Source organism: Triplophysa rosa, linkage group LG1, assembly GCF_024868665.1.
Source record: "Triplophysa rosa linkage group LG1, Trosa_1v2, whole genome shotgun sequence".
NCBI lineage: Eukaryota > Metazoa > Chordata > Actinopteri > Cypriniformes > Nemacheilidae > Triplophysa > Triplophysa rosa.
The window spans coordinates 4,231,477-4,253,435 of record NC_079890.1 but is presented as its reverse complement, the minus strand read 5'-3'; the positions used below and the strand labels follow the sequence as shown (position 1 = coordinate 4,253,435).

Sequence of the window (21,959 nt, the reverse complement as noted above, 5' to 3'; positions counted from 1 at the left end):
TGGTGTGTGTGTGTGTGCGTGTGTGCGTGTGTGCGTGTGTGCGTGTGTGTGTGTGTGTGTGTGTGTGTGTGTGTGTGTGTGTGACTCACTGTTGTCACACAGGGCACCACTAAAGCCGTCGGGACACACACACTCAAATGACTGCAGATCAGCTTCGACACACACGCCACCATTATAACACGGGTTTGATCGACAGATTCCCGGATCCCTGTGAATAGGAAGAAACCCTGTCAGGAGGAAAACATACAGAAAGGAATCAGAGTACAGACACAACTTGTCATTATAAAATCAGAGCTGCGTCATCGCTACGCTGCATGCTTGCGTGTGGACGGAACAGTGTTTTATATCAGAAACTCCACTGTCAGTGAATCATGTACAGTATCTGTTTTCTAGATCATACACAATGACTAAGGAATGTCCTCTGGCATCACAACTGTCATCCGTGACTAATGTGTAGGGAGTCCTCGCGTATCTGAGCAGTGAATAAAAGAACGTCACCTAGATTTGAGTATATTGTATTTGATGAGAAATATTCGAGTTTATATTGAAATCTTCAATAATATTGGCTTTTGATGCGGATCTGGCAAGTTTGAGTTTGAGATACTTTAGTATTTCTCTGTCTATTCCGAGAAGACTTAAAGGGGTCATATGACACGGCTAAAACGAATACTATCGTTTTTTTAGATGTAATGCAATGTGTATACACGATTTAAGGTTCAAAAACGCTGTATTTTCCACATACCGTACATGTTTGTATCTTCTCTTTGCCCCGCCTCTCTGAAACGCGCAGATTTTTTACAAATCTCATGGCTCTGAAAAGCGAGGTGTGCTATGATTGGTCAGTTAACCAGTGCGTAGTGATTGGTGGAATACTGCAAGCGTGTGACGGAAATGTAACGCCTCTTACCATATTTGGAACATCAGGTTGCAAAGTAACTGTACTGACAGGTACGCCCACCTTACTTGCGTATACATTTGGGTGGTCTTAGTTTTTACTTTACTTTAGTTTTAGATTTACTGCGAACAAATGCAAACAGAAACAATATTTTTATTTGAAATTTGGGAAAAATACGTATTAGTTCACAGAAGGAAACAAAAACGATCATTTTACCCAAACACTAAACTGAAAATAATTTTGTAACGGTCTCTTAATGTTTTCTGCGGCTGTATGTATTATATACATCACAGCCTGTATATAAATTCTAGGCTGTAATATGTCAACTTCCTGTTTCAGTTGAGATTACGTCAATGCGACTTTGCATCGCAGAAGATCTTTAGTATGGAATGACTAAATGTGATAAAAAGGCTTTTACAAGAAAAAAAAAACATTGGAAGTGAAACTTCCCATTTTTAGACTTCATAGCATTGTGCTTATACTACTTCTGACAGTGTGAGAGACCCCTTTGCGTGAGTATATACATAGCCTGTACATTTAAAGCAAAGCTGACGCATTTGGAAAACCCCCTCTGTGCATGTTACAAACATAAAAGCCTATGTCTTTCAAACAACACGTGACTCATTTACACATTAACGTAAACACATCCGTCAGAAAGAAAAACACTTGCGACAGACGCGACCGGAAAGCATAATCACGGCCGTGTTAAGACATTCTTAACACTGTAGCCGTGACTGAGCAGTCTAAAGCTCTGACTGCACAGTACACTGTTGGCATGACAGCTTTCATCGCAAGAAAAATATGAAAGAAGTTTCTTACTATTAAACAGGCGTGTGCGTGGACTACACAATCCCCACTGACGGTCACGGTCGAAGTTGTGAGTGAGAGAACACCTTGACAAACAAAAACACAATGACTCGGTTATTCCAAAATTGTGCAAAGATCAGATGCACAGATACAGACAAAATATATGGCAGTGGTTTGAAGATGTTTGACCAAAATGTTCTAGTTCTAATTGAGTCACAGACAGCGGTAAAAATGTAATGAATGCAAATAATAAAATGCAATTATATATTTATGTACACTTGCAAAATACATAGGCTTATTACATTTTGAAAAAAGAGGTTAAAGGCATAGTTCGGCAAAAAATAAAAACACTGTCATCCTTTATGCATGACTTTTTCTGTGGAACACAAAATAAGATATTTTGAGAAACGTCTCAGTGGTTTTGTCCATACAATGGAAGTCAATGGGGGGCAATGTTGTTTGGTTACCAACATTCTTCAAAATATCTACTCTTGTGTTTTCTACAGAAGCAAGAATGTCAGACAGGTTTTAAATGACATAAGGGTGGGTAAATGATGAAAGAATTTCCAATCGGGGCGTAAACTATTCTTTAAAACGCTGTATACATTTCAAAGCAAATTCACCTGTTAGAAGGGTCCAGATGAGGCAAACGCCAACATGGGCAAGTTGCGTGACATGCTCTCATCCTCTAAAACATGAAAACTATGCAATATAAAAGAATAAATGACCCAGGCTGCATTTAATATCGGTTCATTTGCAGTGAGGATCGACATGGTTTTGGCGTCTTGGCGATAACAGCTTTTTTTTGTGTGGAGAAGTATTGTTTGCCAAAAGCATGAAGGCATGGATATTCAAGAGATGTGTTGGGTCATAACTGATGACTAATTTGAGATCTGGGTTTGGAAGAAACCATTTGAGAACCATTGATCTTGTGTTCATTCAAGCAGCACAGCCAAACAAAACCTTCTATGCTCACATATGGGGAAAACTTACAGCAGAGTTCTGCCCAGACTTGTTTCAGTAAGTAAGATTAATTACCATAAAGCCCCTCTGATCTCTCATCACTGCCCTCATATATCTCCGTTTGATAAATTGACATTCTATAAGACTGTAACTTTTTATTGAATTGATACACATAGTTATTTTTAAGCGATTTAAATGATAACGAGAGAATATTCTTCCCACAAACAGAACAGTGACCGTGAACAGGTCAGGATGCATGAAGGCTGGCAGTCAATTGCCAATGAATTAAAAAATAACATTAACATTTTGACTATATTCTGATTCATAAATTGGGTGTGGGCTTTTCTTTTAGATTTGAGCTGGCAAAGGATCTGGATTTGGGCTAATCAGACTCTTGGTTTGGTTAAAAACCAAGGTTCCAAATTTAGAGTAGGTTAGACAATAATCCGGTTTAGGCTGGTGAAGAAGGTGATTCAAGCTATTTATCCAGCCTAAACCCAGATATCAAACAGCTATAGCTCTAGGTGTAGTAAGGATTTGAACTGCAGGTAAAGGGTTAGGATGGGTATTACGATGGCATTAGTTTAGCAGGTTATTTCAGAAAGAATGATTTGCAGTCTTCTCATGGTTGCAGGAATTCAATACATTTACCACTGATTTCCCCTGCTGTCTTTCCTCTAGATCTGCGACCCATTTGCTGAGAACTGCTACGTTACATCTGTGCATTTCATTACAGATCTAAAATAGTCTTTAATAATTTACAGGCTAATATTTGGGGAAAAGCTACATTTTTGTGCATTGCAACATCATGGCAATAGTCTGTGATCCAGTGTGTGTGGATGTGTGGGTACTTACCAGGTCTTAGAGTTAGAGTTCAGAGGAATACACTGGTGATAAATTGTCCCGCCAAGGCGAAAAGGAAACTTGCACTGCCTGCCATCTGTTGTGAGAACTAAACATACATACATGCACACACACGCACACACACACACACACACATACATACGCACGCACATTTAACCCTGTTTACAAAAGTTGTGAGAAAAAGTAAAGCAATCCGACAGTTGGGGACAGTTCATACCTTTCTGAGTTGAACTGTTGGACTCTCCGAAAACTAACAGGTCAATACCAGGTGGCTTTCTGCGCTTTAGAACACAGATAAACAGACGAAAAGAGAGAGATGTCTGAATGCGCATGCCAAAAGTATCCCAGAAAACAAACTTCCACCAACTTGATCGGGACACTTACCGATCGAGCGCACTGCAAACAAGGCAATAAAATAAAATATGACATCAGAAAAAGAATTAAGCGACGCGTAGGGATTGGAGAGTAATCCCAGCTCCGCATTTCTGGACGATCTGTTCTCCACATACAAACTCCTTAAAATGTTTCGCTGGGAAAGCAGTAAAACAGATCTACACAGAGAGTTTCTGCCTTGTTATAAACAGAAGCGTCATCTGTAGGTCCCCTCCATTATATCCCGGGGCGATGGATGCGTAAAACCTCTCCGCAGGAAAAGTCTCTCCAAAGGAGTTCCCACGAGAAAACCCTGTGATTACACCTTGCAGAATGGGCAGACCCAGCCCGGCATGAGCCTGTGATGTAATTCTGCTCCGCATGCTTTGATTTTGGGGCAGTTGTCATGGAATCCACCCACTCGTGGTGTTGCGCACCTTTGCGCGGAGAGGAACAGAAAAAGCGGATGCAGGTTTTGCGCGTCACAGCGGCGGTTGCGCGGCGCTTCATTTTTACATCAAGAATGCGTTTAATCATTCATAGACCGAAACTTCTTCGAGAGTGAAAGCTGAAGGAATTCCCGAGAAAGAGAGAGAGAGAGAGAGAGAGAGAGAGAGAGAGAGAGAGAGAGAGAGAGAGGGCATGGTTATTCTCAACCCATAACAAGAAGATTTGGTAATAATAAGTGGTTGTAAATCATTAGAAAACGCAAATGAGTCATGTAGCTTTGCACATCAAAGGCACTGCAATGTCAAGTGAAAACCTGTTTAGAACACGACCAGTTCATTTCATCAAAATTTAAATAACACTGTGACAATTTTATCAGCATAACTAGACCCCTCCAACAAATAAATTAATAATATAAAATGATATTTACAAAAAAAAGAAAGATAAAAACTAAAGTAATTTTCCGGATAAACACATAACCAAACAAACATCTAAAATATTGTATTTAGAGCTACCCCAAACAACAAAACAACCCAAACAAAAAAATCACCCTACTATTCTGCATTGACACATTTTCTGTGTGTTTGTTCCCTATAGCACACTCTCTCACTGAGTGACAGGAATAAACCAGCGTAAACCCGTCACAGTCAGACGAAGATGCGTTGCCAAGTGAGGAACTCTGACACTTTACCTGGGAATAAGGGATTGCCTGGGTGTGGCAGCATGTTGGAGTGAAACCATGAGTGAAAAGCAGTAAATGAATGAACGAAATATGCTCCTAAATTAAAGCATGCTGCCTGGCCTCTGTGTATAGAGTCGGCCCCACCCACTGGCTCTATTACGGGTTACGTTTTTCAACACGTGTAACTATTTAGGTCAAGGTTCACATCACCTGAACGTAAAACAAACTGTGTCAATTGATCTGTCTGCAGTAAAGTTGTGTAGCCATGTAAAACAGGAGCATTTTCCACTTTTAAAATTATTTTATAGTGTTAATAAATAACATTGTACCAACAGAATGAACACATTGCTATGTTAGAATATGCCTTTAAAACTGTGCTTTTAAAAGTAACAGGGTTGACGGTTTTACCATTTCATTACACATTACTAGTCCTGTGCTAAAGGTCATGATGTTTATGGGAGAATCGTTTTGTCAAGCAGCCTCTTTTCAATAATCAGTTGTTTACGATAAAAAAATGTTAACTGGGCTGACTATTTGATTGTCCCCTGATTCAACACTACTAGTAAATTTTGACTTAAAGGAACAATACGGAATTTTTAGGAGGATCTATTGACAGAAATACAATATAATATACAAAACTATTTCTTCAGAGGTGTATAAAGACCTTACGTAATGAACCATTATGTTTCTAATACCTTAGAATAAGCTGTTTATATCTACATACAGCGCTGGCCTACACGCATTGAATTCGCCGCCATGTTTTGTACAGCAGCCCTAAACGGACAAACAACTCTACAACGCGCATTTTCTCTTCCTCTCCGCTGCGGTATCGTGGTGAAACGGATCACGGGATGATCCGTGATCCGTACGGATCGTGCTCTCCGGTGCGGAACGCGTGTGACCCGCGGATTAACAGAAAGTGTATTCATCATTGAGTAAAAGAATAAAACGCGCTCTCGCTTGCTCTCCAGTTTCAGCTCCAACTCTCTCTCTCTCTCTCTCTCTCTCTCTCTCTCTCTCTCTCTCTCTCTCTCTCTCTCTCTCTCTCTCTCTCATATCTTGATATGTTAGTATGCTACTCACATACTGATCCGAATCAAAGCAACCTCCTTGGGGGTAATTTTAAGACGATCTTTCTCTCCAACGTCTCTCTGCTGGAAAGTATCTCCATAGATATCTGTGAGTACATATCTGCTAAAAGATTTCATCCTAACGTGTCTCTGCTGTAAAGTCTGTATAATATTAACGCAGGTCCTAGCTCCTGCCTGACTTTTATCCTTCTTTTTAAACTTAAAATCCACAAACCTTTTATTTTATGTAATACATAAGTCATAGCTCTTTCTACAGTCTTTCTAATGCCCGCAAAATCTCTTCCCTGCATCAACATGAGAACGACATGTTTTTGTACTGTGGTGGCCACCGTCGTGTTTGGACTGAGCGATTCGTGGCAAATCTATATTACAAGGCTAGTGGCCGCTGTTAATTAAGAACTGCGCCTTTAAATTTACAAAATGAACTGGACAATGTATGTGTCATAAAATAGTTCGGCATATTATGTCAGCAGTTTCCCAGTGAACAGGCCAAAGGCGACAGTGGCAAGGAACAGAAAAAAAAACTTGGAAGTAACCAGGCTCAACCAGAAGGGCAAGTTCTCCTTTGGCACATTAACATGCTGTTGCAGCCAGACAGAAGATGAATTCTGTTTATAGAAGCTAACCAAGCTGTGAAACTATACAGAAAACAGTTAAGGCAGGCAAATTAGTAAGCTTTGTCTTATTGATCTTGGGAAACAAATGTGCAGGCGTCACAGATTTCCTTGTTTTTTTCCCATCATTTGTCATCTGGTTGACGCAGGCTACAAATGGCATAATACTAGCACTCAAATGCAATGCAAATGATGATAGTGCCTTTATAAGGAAACATATAATTTGCTAAGTGCCGATGGTAAATGCAGCAGTTTCCCGATATAACTCTAGTAAATGTAAGCTAGGCTTTCTTTGAAAGGCGGTATGTCTTTTATTTTGGCACCATCTGGCGGATAGAAGGTGCACACGCGCTCTACCAATGACAAGTTTCGCTTTTATTTTCTCTTATTCATTCATTGGTGACAGTCAGTGTCAGTTTCATAAGTTGTTTTAGCGGGTCTTTCCCTAGAATTAAACATCCGAAATTACGCGGAAACACCGATTCGCCCAGGTTTTCCTCCGTATCCTGAGGGGAATTTCACGATTGTTCTGCTGGGAACAAATCCATTCCAGGGAATTCATCTGGAGCCTATATAAAGCTCTTTGTGAGAGAAATATTTATTTGTGAAGTACCTTCTCTTCACGTCTTCTCTTCACAGAAAGCAGCAGCTTCTAATTGAGGTGAGTGTGTGTGTGTGTGTGTGTGTGTGTGTGTGTGTGTGTGTGTGTGTGTGTGTGTGTGTGTGTGTGTGTGTGTGTGTGTGTGTGTGTGTGTGTGTGTGTGTGTGTGTGTGTGTGTGTGTGTGTGTGTGTGTGTGTGTGTGTGTGTGTGTGTGTGTGTGTGTGCGTGTGTGCGTATTTCTATCTGGCAATGTTTGGGAAAGCCTCGTGTCTAATGCAAATGTGGTGAAATAAGATTTTAGATGGTCGACAGGCTGTTCTTTTGTCTAAAAGATAACAGTGAAATCTCTCTATAATGTTATTAATTTGTTTATTTGAACATTTTATGCCTCAAAGTAAAATTGCATCATCATCGTCATCAACAAGATCATCATATTTTGGGAAATTTTGGTAAACGGAAAATCATAAAGGATGATACAGGATGATCATTATAAAATGTGATATTTCGTGATTAATTGATATTTAATATTCATGTTTTATTAGTTGTTTTGCGGTACAACTGGCTGAATGGATTTTAAATGGACATGAATTGTTGAGGGTTTTTAACATTAGATATTATTTAATAATTAAATTAAAATGATTTGTCAATAAACATTAAGGCATTGCCACAACATGCCCCAATAGATTTTTTTCCCCTGTGCTGTACAGAGTGAATTGGGTCAGTATTTGTGTGACCTTTGATTTATGAGCTACACGAATACAGTGAACGTTTGCTCACTGATAAGAAAACGGACAAAAAATACATGAAAATACAACTGCATTGCTGATTCATGCAGTGAGCCGATATCTGTTGGTAAACGTGTGTCATAATGTTTGATCAGAACCATATGTGCATGTAGTTTTTCTGGGCTGTGACAGATCACCAGTCTGACCTGAGCTGGACTGCCCAGTTTTTACGATCCCCATATGGGCTGGACTGCAAACTCTTTGTTCTCAGCATATGACACAGCCAGACTCGTAAGATTTGGTGATTTTTTTGATGAGTCAAGGCCCGGATCAGGGTTCGGGAGGACCCGTGAGGATCCGCCCCTGTCTGGGTCAGTGCGGGTGATTCACACGTGGAGCTCAAAGATTCGTGACGTGTGCACGTGTGTGATTCACAATCATTTGTCACACACTTCAGTCCAGACTTTTACTCTGCTTAGCCGACAAAAACACAGAACATTGTCCTTAAAAGAATATGTTTTGCATCCTTAAAATCCCAAAATATATTGTTATAAGTACAGTGTCTTGCTTTTCAGATTGTCTCTGGGTGATATCAAAAAGAGATTAAATGAGGACCATAGCGTAAACGTATGTTTTCATGCTTAAAGTGGAACATTTTAGAGGTCTTTTGTTTATTTGTGTTAAAAGTGGGTACAGTATATCATGTCATCGGTCTTATTCGTTTTGGTAATAATGAAAAACATGAATAGTACTTTTTGTTCAAAGTATTGGTGGTAAAATGTTCTTGCCAGCAGATCCCTACGCTCTTAAAAATGTTGGGTTATTTTCAACTTAGTGTTGGGTCAAAAAGGTACAAACCCGACCGTTGGGTTAAAGTAACCCAGAAAATGTTTATGTCTGACCCAACAATGGGTTAAAATAACCTGGCTGGGTCTGGCCCTTTTTAACCTCACGCTGGGTTGAAAAAACCCAGCATTTTTTGAGTGTAATGAGTACAAATTGATTTTATTTAACATTAAAAACAGGCTGACTAACCCAAACCTCTCAAACCCAATAAATAAATAGTTATAATAGTTATTCAAATAAAATTATAATCAAAGGACAGCAAAATAATATAAAAAATAATATACTGTCTCTAAAGAAAATACACACCCTATCCTACACACACACACACATGCACATGATTTTAATATGGTACAAACTATATATTCCAACTATATATTATAATATATAATTTTCTAACTATACAGCCACGGAAAAATTAAGCTTAAGAGACCATTTCAAAATTATTTTACGTTTTTCTAAATTTACTATTTAGTAAATTTATAATGTATGTGTTTAGGTTAAATGGATAATTTTTTGTTTCATTCTGTAAAGTACTAACAATATTTCTCCCAAATTTGAAGTAAAAAGATTGGTTCTATTTGCCTTTATTTGCAGAAAATGAAAACTGAAGAAACCGGTCAAAATAACAGAAAATGTATTTTGCTCTGTATTATTTCAGACCTCAAATACTGCAAAGAAAACAAGTTTTTATTGACTTTTAAACAATACAACAGTCATATTTGTAAGATAAAAAAATCCCAGTTTTCATGTGTCTTGTCATTCCTTGCACTTCTATTGCTTTTATACATGCACGGCTGGTTATAAAGTTCTTAAAGGGGAACTCCGCCCAAAAATGAATATTCTGCCATTAATTACTCACCCTCAAGTAGTTTAACATCTGTAGGACCTCCATTTTTCCCAAAAACGCAAATTAAGGTAGTTTTGGAAGCTTTCTGACTCCTCCTTAGATTGCAACGCAACCAATCTTCAAAGCGCTGAAAGTGCGTAAAGACATCGTAAAATAGTCCACGCGACTCCGGTATTTAGATTAACTCATATAATGTGACGAGGATACTTTCTGTGTGCAAACAAACAAAACTAACGTCTATATTCAAAAACTTCCTGATTTGAGTGTAAGTCACAAAAAATATCCTCGTCACATTATATTAATTAATACTGAACCACCGGAGTCGCGTGGACTGCACTTTCAGCATTGAAGATTGGATGCGTTGCAATCTAACATGGAGTCAGAAAGCTTCCAAAACTACCTTAATTTGCCTTTTTGGGAAAAATGGAGGTCCTACAGATGTTTAAGTACTTGAGGGTGAGTAATTAATGAATCAATAATATAATCAAGTTTCATTTGTTAACATTAGTAAATGCATACACTAAAATGAGCTATATAGTTTTCAGCATGTATTAATCTTTGTTAATGTTAATACAGTCATTCATAGTTCATGGTGCATTATCCAATATTAACATTTACTATCTGGGATTTTAAAAATGTATTTTTAAATGCTGAAATTAACATAAACTAAGATTAATAAATGCTTTGTATTGTTCATCGTGTGTTCGTGTTAACTAATGTTAACAAATACAACCTAGTGTTACCCAAAATGTTATGTTTTATATTGCGTTTTTACAAATCAGGACCTTCCCGAAAGGTGGTTTTGTCAGGTTTGCTCGCTGTAAAATACGAATTTGTCTCTAAAGTATGGTTAAGTATAGTTACACACATACAGTGTAGGGCGTAAAGATCTCCACAATATAACGACCAAAGTGTTCTTTTGTTTATTTGTAATGGAAAAGGCAGTAGCGCTGTTAGGCGTTTTGGGTTTGACAGTTTGCGTATATGGATGGAGCTATTTTATGTTTGTAATGTGGGAGGATTCAGGTGTGATCCAGGGAGGTGTGCCACAGGAAGTGAGTCACCGGCTCGGGGGAAGAGCTCAGAAATCAGGCCAACAGTCTAACAATTATTATTATAATCATTCAAGCGACGGTCAGAGGGATTACATGCAACTTTCCATGAATACATCCCATGTTCTTTAGTGTGAAAACTATTAACCAAGTTACATAAATACAACAAAGTAATTTACCCCCAGTACAAGCACACACACACAAAATATTGTAGAGAGAAAGTGCTCAAACACATTGTTGATATTTTTTTAATGAAAGGACCTCAATTTGAAGGCAAAAAAAACTGTATGACGTAAGTAACCCGACTTACATTACAACTTGTTGATCATCTTCATACAGGTGTTCTGAACGCTAGATCAGTCTGTCATTGGTCGGACAAGCAGATAGTCCCATAACCCCAATTTTCATAATTCTAAAGACACTTTGATAATGTGACGTGTATGCATGTTCAGCTCTAGTTCGGTCCTGTAATCGTCTGGGCTAAAAGTGGGTGACAAAGCATCAGGTCAGCTGCTGAAGAAGGAAAACTGGGCCGATGTGGGTTTCATGATTCATTCATGAAATCAAGACTTTGACTCAGCACATATGAGTGATCACACCGCTCTCCAAGCGTCCAGCTCACCGTCCCGGGAGATGCGAGACCCCCGTCTAGACCGAGATCATACCGATCGTGATTCACACATAAGTACACACATATGTGTTTATAGCAGGGTCTTGCATTTAAAAGCATCTTGTGCTACACCAGTGTAACCTGAATGCCGGGCTGCCCTGACGTGCGTGCTCCATTATTCTTGCCTGGCACAGCAGGCGCGGTCCAGCAGTGACGTGCTGGCGCTCAAACACACCTTAACACACCTGAATGCTGCAGCAAGTTTGCTGACTCACCTCAATGTGAAAACGTACTTCTGAGGAAGCGGCTTCATTCAGTCTCGCTGGAACTTCAAAGAGAGAACAGCACAGAGATTATCGGAGGCACTGCTGACAAAGGGAACGACATAAATATAACAGAAGATTTGCATTTTGTGTTTAGACTCCAATGTAACAGGTAAGAGTTTTGATTTCACTTCTGGACTCACCACTAAAGTACATAAAAATGTAGATGGCAAAGTCCTACAAAATAAGTTTAAAGAAATCAGATGTACAATAGAACATTGTTACTCGTGGCTTTATGTTTGTGTTTGTCAGCATATATATATTTTTGCGGATTTCCTTTTTTTGCTGGTTGGATTGGATACTGTATCAGCTACATCTACCTGATCTGACCCTTAACATTACGCTCTGTGTGACCTCACACGTGTGACTTATTCTTGACTTGGGAAAAATGATGCTGAAATGCTTTATAAATACTGACAAAGCATTCTTACTGTGAGATGTAATTAAAATTTTTCATTTTTTCCAAGTTTCATTCAGATTGGAGGAAGGAATGAGAAAGTTTTCATGTGGGAAGAGAAAATGTGGCAAGATGTTGGCATAGCTGTTTGTGTTTACTGGCCTGCTATGCCTCCATATTGCCATTTTTTGCTTCCATTTTCTTCACAAGCCAAGAAAATGTGGCCAGAATGTTGATTATTAAGAAATATCACTTGACAGTTAATCTCTGGTAATGTTTGACATATTGTGTGTGATAAATAATGATGTTGACATAACAGCTTTAAGTATATTTATGTTCTCCAAATTATTAAAATGTATGAATTCATTAGTCTAATAATTTAGTCATTCTTTTAAATTACAGTATATATTGAACCCATTTAAATTAAATGGGTTCTTAATATAATGTTTATTTGTGAATGTTTAATATAAGAGCAAGTTGCAACATATTTATTTCTCATTCTGAAAATTAATATTTATATTCACTTATTTTCTTTGTTATATCAGCATCTTTTTATGCTTATTGTGTTCTGTAATAAAATAGCACTTCTAACAAAATTAAAAAGTAATCCATGTGTAAATTTATTCCTTTTCCTGAACAATTAACAATTAAAAATATAAACAAGATTTAACAATACTTGACAGTTTTTTTAATCATTTTTGAATGTTATCATTTTTATTTACAGAACTTTTAATTCCCATGCTGCAAAAAAATAAAATAAAGCAATAAATACAGTTAAAATATCTTTATCATTGAATTGGCTTTATAATAAGTAGGGTGAATTTGAAATTGAAGACTTTTTTACATAAAATGAGAAAGAGGTATTTTTGAAAGAAAGAAATGAAAAATTACAGATTACCGGTAATGGCTTCAACTAAGAAAAAGCACAAACAAATCAGTATTACCATGAAGACGTCTTTCAGACTTGAACAGTTTTATGATTTACACTGAACCTTACCGATGTGGGATGACATTAGGAACACCTACATTTATGTATGTTTCTTGTCCAATCAAATGTCAACTTTCTATGTCAACATTACCATATCGCTGCTGTCCTTCTGAGACCTCATATCTCCACATTTCATGACTTTTTATTTTTGTCATAAATCATTATTATTTAGTCAACCTTTATGCTTGTCACGGGTTTTGCAAATATAACCAATAAGAGGTAAAAAGTCCTTGTCATCTTTGACAACACAGTATTAAATCATTGAAAAAGTCTTTTGCTGAAAAATTGTGAATTTGGACTTATTATAGTTTTATTCATATTTTAAATTATCTTTTTTTTTTTTAGTTAAAGTTTTAGCAATTTTGGTATATGCTTTTGTCATTTTATAATTTATTTGTTTATTTTTAATGTTTTATTTAATTAGATAATTTTTATTTTAGTTTTTGTTTATTATTATACTTTTACTGCTTTAAACTTACTTCAGTTTATTTTTGAGGCAATATTTCAAATTTTCCTTGAGTCAAGTTTTTCCAAAAAATGTTAAGTCAATATTTTATTTGATTTCAATTAAACGTTTTCAAAGTTTTCATTTTAGTAAACAGAAATAACCTTGATTTGGACATCCAAGGTTTCAGAAGGACAGCAACGACATTCAACTTCTAACAAATCTTATTAGGTGCTCAGAACTGCTGACATGAGGAGTCAATAGCAAAGTGTCCCAGATTACTGTAATTCACTCTAAATGAGTTACAGAATCATCAGATGGAAATTTACCCAGTAACACACCCACATATGAGCAGAGTAATCCTTCAATTTATTCTCAGACGGTGCTCTCCAGACACTTCTGTGAAGTCTGTGTTCAGGATTAACTTGTGTATCATAGTGGTCATTTCATTCTTCTATTGCTTTTATACTCAGCTAATGATCAACTCGTTCTTCCCAAAACATCATCCTCATTTAGTTTTAACATTATTTAGTCCCAATGCTCAGTCATTATTCATTACCCTTATACATTAACAGCACCATCAGTAAGGCTCAACTTCTCCTTAACTGACAACAAACGTGTGATGCTTTAGTGTCACATTGTACTGAACGTTATTTAGCATTACTATTAATTTTATTAAAGTGTCTGTTATTATAACCATTTACTTTAAAGTAAAACAAGTCTGAAGCAATTTTATATAAAATATGAAAAACCTAATATTAAATTGTTATAACTGCATTTACCTCAAGTAAGTCATAATTGACTAATCCTTGGAATGCTTTTTATTATTCGTAATTGGGAGATTATTAAATGGTTTCATTATTAAATGAAAACAATTTAAAAACAAAAGCCCTTTGTTTTTTATATATACAGTAATATTGAATAATGCTTCTGATTTATTAAGGGTTCAGCATTAATAAATATTACAGTTTGTTTAACAATAATTTGTTTATGATGTTAAATGGTGTCGTTTCATTTTCATTTCCTAAACTAAAGACATTTGTACAACAATATTTTATGTTGTGATGTTTTTACATTTTCACAGTTTTGTTCTTACATCATGAATTCTGAAGCACTTTCTTAAAAAACATAACATTCTCTTTAAAAAGATGTTTGGAAAAAAAGCTATAACATAAAGAAAGTCTCTTTCTCACACACATAGAGAGCATGCTCATGTGGGGTATATAGTGTGTGAGGAAGCAGTTTTTATGCCACCACAGGTGCGGTTTGATCTGCAGTACCTGCTGTGACAAGTGTGTGTGTGTGTTTTCCATCAACACAACCAGAATTGTTTGAATTTCTCTGTCTCTGTAAGTGAAATCTGACCAAACCTGCCATGGGGGATGTCCTTCAAAATAATAAAATAAAATAATAAATAAAACTTTATGACATACTGAAAATGCATGAGATGAGAAATGCTGTGTCATTTATATATATGTAGTTAAAATACTGTTAAACTGTTAAAAATAAAATGTAGCCACGTCTTCCAATTAGCCACAAGAGATTTTTAACCACTACTGAAGGAATTTCCATCTATTATGGGCTCTTATTTGCTGCTTTTTCTTCATTATTTGACACATTTTCTAATGTAAAATTGTGTTTTTGTCCACAAAAGTAATTCCAGACATGTAAACTAAACACACACCTTCAGATTGAAAGATTATTAAGATCATGATACACATTTTAGTCGAGTTCAACGTTTCTTTTTCCAGAAGTGTATACTGTAACAGGCAGTGAATTCATTTGTAATACATGATTCATGATAAATCAATATAATCTGGAAAGATATTTTGTAGGATAACATTTTAATAATATAGGCGGTATTATATGACCTATGCGCCTGGCCCGAAGTTAACTTCCCGGCTGTATAGACGCCTTTCCTGTTAGTAAACATTGCGACGCGTTTTTGTGGGTGGAGCTTAGCTGGAGGCAGAAAGATCCCTCTGACCACATTACCAGGGGCGGACTGGCCATCTGGCGTACCGGGCGTTTTCCCGGCGGGCCGCTAACGTATGGGGCCGTAACGGACGCGTTTGCCGCTAACGTATGGGGACGTAACGGAGGCGTTGACCGCTTAGACGGTCGTATTATAAATGCGAATGCACGCAATGCGAATGCTAAAGACAAGTATGCATGTACCCCCCGCGATTGTTTTTTAAAAAAGTTGACTTTAACGCAAGTGATCTGACTGACCTGTATGCGCTCACTCAATGGATCCAGAGACGAACTGACATGATTACCTCCAGTTAAGTGGCCTGACATCTACACCTACCAGACAGAGAAACCAAGTGTTTATAGTAAAGATTGAACTGAGAGCTTATACATCTATAACGTTAGATGCCTGCGTGTGCTAACAGTGGCAACCGTTAGCAAATGCATTTACTTGAACACAAAACTGACACATAACATGAGCCTTCTCACTGTTCCCTCTCCCTTTATACTAATGCACTTGTGACAACTTAAAAATAGATGACTGTGGTGTTTGTTGAATAAACACTCTGAAAAGGAACTCTACGAACTGGCGTGTAGCCTCTTTTATTTCTGCCGCACACACATACCCCCTTGTGTTGTCTTACTCTTATGTATCTGTGTTTTATGTTTGTTACTATTGCCATCTAGTGGACAATAACAGGAACATCAACTAATCACTACATCTCCTTTCTTTTGAAATAAAACACAAAATGGAGTGCATAAACAACAGAGACATTTTAACACAAACGTATAATATTGTCACTAAACAGCCATTTAAAACAAAAACAAAGCATTTGTTTAGTTCTTTTCAAATGTAACTAGGCATAGTCATTTACAAATTCAGTCGATCAGGTTTCTTTATAATACGCCATGATCTTCTTAGTATAGGAGAGTCATCGTTGGTTTCTGCAAAATGATCATTATCCAGTCGAATGGAAGAAGCTTGGTGGTACTTGTTCTTCAGGTGAGACCAGAATTTCTTCTCCTTTCTTGTCAGCCAGTGTGTTGTTTGTTTCTTGTGTCTTAAGAAGACTTCTGCGATTCCTCCTAAGAGTTTGTCCATTCTCTGTTTTGACAACATATGATCTTGGATTTACTTCCAAAACAACAGCCTTCTTGTCCCAGCAGTTTGCATCTTCCACTCTCACAATGACATTCGTTGATAACACTTTCAGCATCTTTGTTTGTTTGTCATAGTTTGTCTTTTGTCTCTTTTGGAGAGTCCCGTTTTGTGTTCATTCTGAATGGAAGCGTTGTTCTTATCTTACGATTCATTAAGAGCTCTGCATGAGATGCACCATGCTCAAGAGGTGTTGCTCGATAGCTCAGAAGAGCTAGATATGGATCTGACTTGCCTTCTGATGCTTTCTTGAGCAATTGCTTCACAATATGCACTCATTTTTTTGCTTTCCTGTTAGATTGAGCACGACGGGGAGTTGAAGTCACATGTTTGAAATCATAGTGATCAGCAAAATCCTGAAATTCTCTTGAGTTGTAGCACGGGCCATTGTCGCTCACCACTACTAGCGGAATGCCGTGGCTGGCAAAAATGGACTTGAAATGCTGAATCACACATGCAGTTGAAGAGTTAGACAGCAGGGCGATTTCTGGGCAACTAGAAAGGTAATCCACTACCCGCAAGTATTCTTTTCCATGGAAATGAAACAGATCGGTACCCACTTTCTGCCAGGGATACTGAGGTAGGTCTGTTGTGATCATAGGTTCTCTTGCTTGCCTGTTTTGATGTTTTAGGCATACTTCACAAGTACTGACCATTGTCTCAATGTCAGAATTTATTCCAGGCCAATAGACTGAATCCCTGGATCTCCGTTTGCATTTCTCTATTCCAAGATGTCCTTCATGAATCCTGGAAAGCATCTCTTCTCTCAACACTTGTGGAACAACTATTCTGTCTCGTCTCAGAAGAATACCATCTGCCACACTGAGCTCAGATCTCACATTGTAGAATTGAGCACAAGAACTTTTGACCCAATTGTTGTTCAAATTGTCAATGACAGCATGGAGAACGGGATCTTTTGCTGTCTCCTCAGCTATTTGCTTGAGCTTCTGATCAGAGACTGAAAGAGATTCAACAATGCGATTCACTTGTATGTTCACATCATCTTCCGTGGAACTCACATCTGAGAATTTGCATGTTATTGGTGCACGAGCTAGGACTATGTATTTGCCTGGAGTGTAGACTAATTCAAAGTCATATCGTTGCAGTCTCATCATTAGACGTTGAATGCGTGGAGACATTTCATTCAGATTTTTGCTGATGATTGCAATTAAAGGCTTATGGTCCGTTTCTGCTGTGAACGATGGTAAACCATAGACATAGTCGTGAAATTTATCAAATCCAAAAACAAGTCCGAGGCACTCTTTTTCGATCTGAGCATATCTGCATTCAGATTGCGTCATACTCCTGGAGGCATAGGCTATGGGTTTCCAGCCTTCGGCATCTGCTTGGAATAAGACTGCACGTAATCCGTCCTTTGATGCGTCTGTGGAGATTTTTTTTTAGATTCTTTTAGCAGAATCAAAGTAGGTGAGAACTGTTGTCAGAGTTGACTTGAGCATTTTCCATTCTTGCTCATGTTTATTTGTCCACTTGAACTCAGCTTTATGATTCAACAGTTCACTGAGGCACGCAGTTTTTGCGGAGAGGTTTGGAATGAATTTACCATTGAAGTTCACTCCTTATTTAGCCGAATCTGTGCTGGTTTGTATTGGCCGCCTCCAGTTTTCCCTTTGTTTTGCCTCCAGCTAATGCCGTGACGTAAGCGGAAAAGGGGTCTATTTGTTTATCTGTCTGGGAAGTGTCTAATAATATTACTATTTATATTTTATTTCATTTATATTAATGTTAGTTTTTAGCAATAAACAATTTGTTGCAAAATGTTCATTGTATAATAATCTAATTAAATAAACAATTTGTTGAATAGGTGTTGTATTTTTGTCACATTTAAAGCCAAGTAACGGTTCTTCTACTGGTAACTCAAAATAATATTGGCTAGTAGGGGTGTAACGATACGCGTATTCATATTGAATCATTCGGTACGAGGCTTTCGGTTCGGAACGCATTACAAACCGAACGGTTCGTTTGACTAATCCTAAAATAAGATAAAATTGCTTAAATTGTGTGAAATATGATGTTCTCAGTGCGACTTCTCTCAACAAGGCAACCCAAACGACGTAAAAGGCAACGTGCTGTCTGCCACTCCCACCCACCCCAAAAGAAAAACACAATTGCACTTAACCGTTACTCCAGTCAGGCATATTAGCGCGTAGCAATATGGCTAGTTTTAATGCGATTACCAGACCAGAAATAGAAGATCCTCCAAAAATCAACAGGTCTGGTTTTTGGGACCACTTTGGTTTCCCTGTAAATTATGAGGGGAATGGCAAGAGAGTGGTGGATAAAAACACTATGGTATGTCGCATCTGCTACACGACAATAAGCTACATTAGCGGGAATACTTCAAACATGTCAGCTCATTTACGCCGACATCACCCCAGTGTGTCAATAGCTGGCAATCGACGAAAACAAGGAGAAACACGCACGCTACAGACTATCCCCGCAGCATTTATGCAGGCATTTCCAACTGATTCGAACAAAGCAAAACAAATCACTGCGGCGATTGGTACATTTACAGCCACGGATATGAGACCCTACTCTGTAGTAGAAAACGTGGGTTTTAAAAACATGCTTCATGTAATTGAGCCCCGCTACACTATTACTTTACAAGGCCATTTCAGCAACACTGTAATTCCTGCTTTGTACAAAAAACAAAAGCCCAAATTGAGAATCAATTGGCCGAGGCACAAGCGGTTGACCTGACAACTAGTGATGGGTCGTTCATGAACGATTCGTTCTTTTTGAACGAATCTTTAAAATGACTCGGGAGTAACGAGTGTCTCAGCGAGTGATTCGTTCATTTTGTGTTGACTGCGCATATGCAACATTGTACCAGAAACAGTAATGAAGTTCGTCTCTCTCTCTGAAATGTCATCTGGGTCCCTGTCTCAATAGACATGCAAGAGATCCATTTCGTTCTTCTATTAACGAATAATGACTCCATTGAGCGTAACGATGTACAGGACGTATCATAGTCTATGTTGAAATGTAAACATTCTGCATTAATGACAACCATCTGCTTATATCCGAGCGAAGAAAGAAATGATTAGTTCGTCTCTCGAGTCATCGGGTCCGAGTCCTTATACCGGAAAGAGAAATGATTAGTTCGTCTCTCGAGTCATCGGGTCCGAGTCCTTATACCGGAAAGAGAAATGATTAGTTCGTCTCTCGAGTCATCGGGTCCGAGTCCTTATACCGGAAAGAGAAATGATTAGTTCGTCTCTCGAGTCATCGGGTCCGAGTCCTTATACCGGAAAGAGAAATGATTAGTTCGTCTCTCGAGTCATCGGGTCCGAGTCCTTATACCGGAAAGAGAAATGATTAGTTCGTCTCTCGAGTCATCGGGTCCGAGCCCTTTTGTTCTTTTGTCAAACGGTAGCTCCGCAGGCAAACCTGCAGCCTGTAGCGGAGTCTTCGAGTCCGAGTCTTTAACGTTACGTGACCACTTCCCGGATCATCAGTCAAATGCATTTTGTACGTGTTATATGTTGTATTATAGGAAGAAATATAAAATGATCAAAAGATATGTGCAATAAACATCTTCTCTAAAACGTACCGTTCTGTTCTTTTTTCTGTCAGTATATTCATAAATGTTTCTTGTGGATTTCTGCATGTGTTTTTAATTGATCTTAATAACTAACTATTTTGCATAAGAACTGTGCTGGCAAAATATAAACATAAGCAACACTAGTAAAGTCAGTGTTTATGTCTAATGCATATATTACACAAGTGATCTCTTATTAAATAATTGCACATTTAAATGATTTCAATAGCCTATTATTATTTACTTTGCCTCTGTAGTTACATGACTGGCCAAGTAAAAAACACAAATGTGTGATAGACTTTAAAGTTTAAAAGTTTTATATTTTATTATGATTATACAATTCCTTTGTTCAGTTCATCTTTCTGGAAAAACCTAAAAATTGAGTAAAAACAGATATAAAAATTGTTCTTTACTTTGTATTTGTGTCTGTCTACAACAAAATTACATTTCATTTTTTTGTTTTATATGCTGCTGAGAATACACCACAGAAGATGGGTCAGCTCATTGTTCAAAGTAAAAAAATCATACTTTATGATGTTAGTTTTAATAAATAAAAATGTGAAAAAAATCAAGGAAATTTTTCTGGCATTTCTTCCTTTTTGCTGTATCGAAAACGTACCGAACCGGGAAACCACTGTGCCATATCGAACCGAACCGTGAATTTTGTGAACCGTTACACCCCTATTGGCTAGTCATACTTTTAACTTGCTAGCTAATGTAATTTACTTGTTATTTCTTGCGTGTTTTCCGAAATAATCTGCAGGAACTCTATTCTTTGTGGATGTTTACCGGAAGTTAAGTTCGGGCCACAAAAGCGAGCATGCGCAGTAACCTTTGTTCATGTTGTTGCTTTGAAACAGTCTATAAATGTAAATAGAGCTGATTATCAGGTCAATCATTTACTTCCAATTCTTTTATACATTTTCAAGAATGGTCTTTCACTTGTCTATAATAATTACCATTAAATTAATCATTGTTATTATTCATTATTATTCATTTGTAAGATCTATCTCAATAAATATGTGGATGCAAGCTTATAAATTACATCACCATAGTCTAAAACTGATTAAATGTGTGATGCGATGACACTTTTAAATCATTTAAAGAATACATTTTACAGTGTCCTTAAAATGACATTTCATGCAGTGTGTAATGTTGCTGTGTGTGAATGTAAGCAGTCTGCCAAATTGTAAAGCCGAAAGTGAACAAATTTAAAAGTTATTGGCTTGGGAAAAACGGAGTTGACTCTGAATCATGTGAACGAGTCGTCTGTCTTTCTAATTTCAGTTCCGGGTCAGATTTGCGTCACTCGGTGCAATGCCCGCGTATGTTTCATTTGCGACATTGCACGCGGTAGACCAAACACAGCAGACTAGACCATTTGACCAATCAGATCAGAGTAGGCTAACAGAAAGGAGAGGGTTAGACAGATGAATCGCCAAACACATCATTTGAGAGTCAATCAAGAAGTAAGGTAATAATAACTGGCTATTATTAGAAAATGAAAGTGTTTTTACACCGTGTATGTACGTAAACTTGTTGTTGGACACTCCATAAACCAAAGTAGGAAGCACAGACTAGTCATCAACAAGATTTACTACAAAGTTCCTCACTCACCACTAGATGACACTGCTCCACAACCCAAATGTAAGAAAATGGCAGCATCTATCTCTTGTATTCGTGTTCATTTGTTTCTC

General features: G+C 37.6%; 2 protein-coding genes across 2 annotated transcripts in view; both read right to left on the bottom strand.

The window, feature by feature from the left end:
• LOC130560902 (hepatocyte growth factor activator) overlaps window positions 1-4,467 on the bottom strand; it is a 17,490-nt gene extending 13,023 nt beyond the window's left edge. The window contains exons 1-5 of the mRNA XM_057344921.1: window positions 3,914-4,467; window positions 3,747-3,810; window positions 3,521-3,617; window positions 1,715-1,788; window positions 90-227 (exon numbers count right to left, since the gene is read on the bottom strand). Coding sequence (XP_057200904.1) covers window positions 90-227; window positions 1,715-1,788; window positions 3,521-3,617; window positions 3,747-3,810; window positions 3,914-4,036 — 496 coding nt within the window. The 5' untranslated portion in view covers window positions 4,037-4,467. The remainder of the gene's footprint in view (window positions 1-89; window positions 228-1,714; window positions 1,789-3,520; window positions 3,618-3,746; window positions 3,811-3,913) is intronic.
• Window positions 4,468-12,949: 8,482 nt separating this feature from the next.
• LOC130570439 (uncharacterized protein K02A2.6-like) lies at window positions 12,950-19,552 on the bottom strand. Its single transcript, XM_057361114.1, has 2 exons — window positions 17,770-19,552; window positions 12,950-17,658 (listed from the first exon to the last, which is right to left on the bottom strand). The coding sequence occupies exons 1-2, from the start codon at window positions 17,999-18,001 to the stop codon at window positions 16,976-16,978; spliced, it is 915 nt and encodes a 304-aa protein (XP_057217097.1). The 5' UTR covers window positions 18,002-19,552; the 3' UTR covers window positions 12,950-16,975.
• Window positions 19,553-21,959: the final 2,407 nt, after the last annotated feature.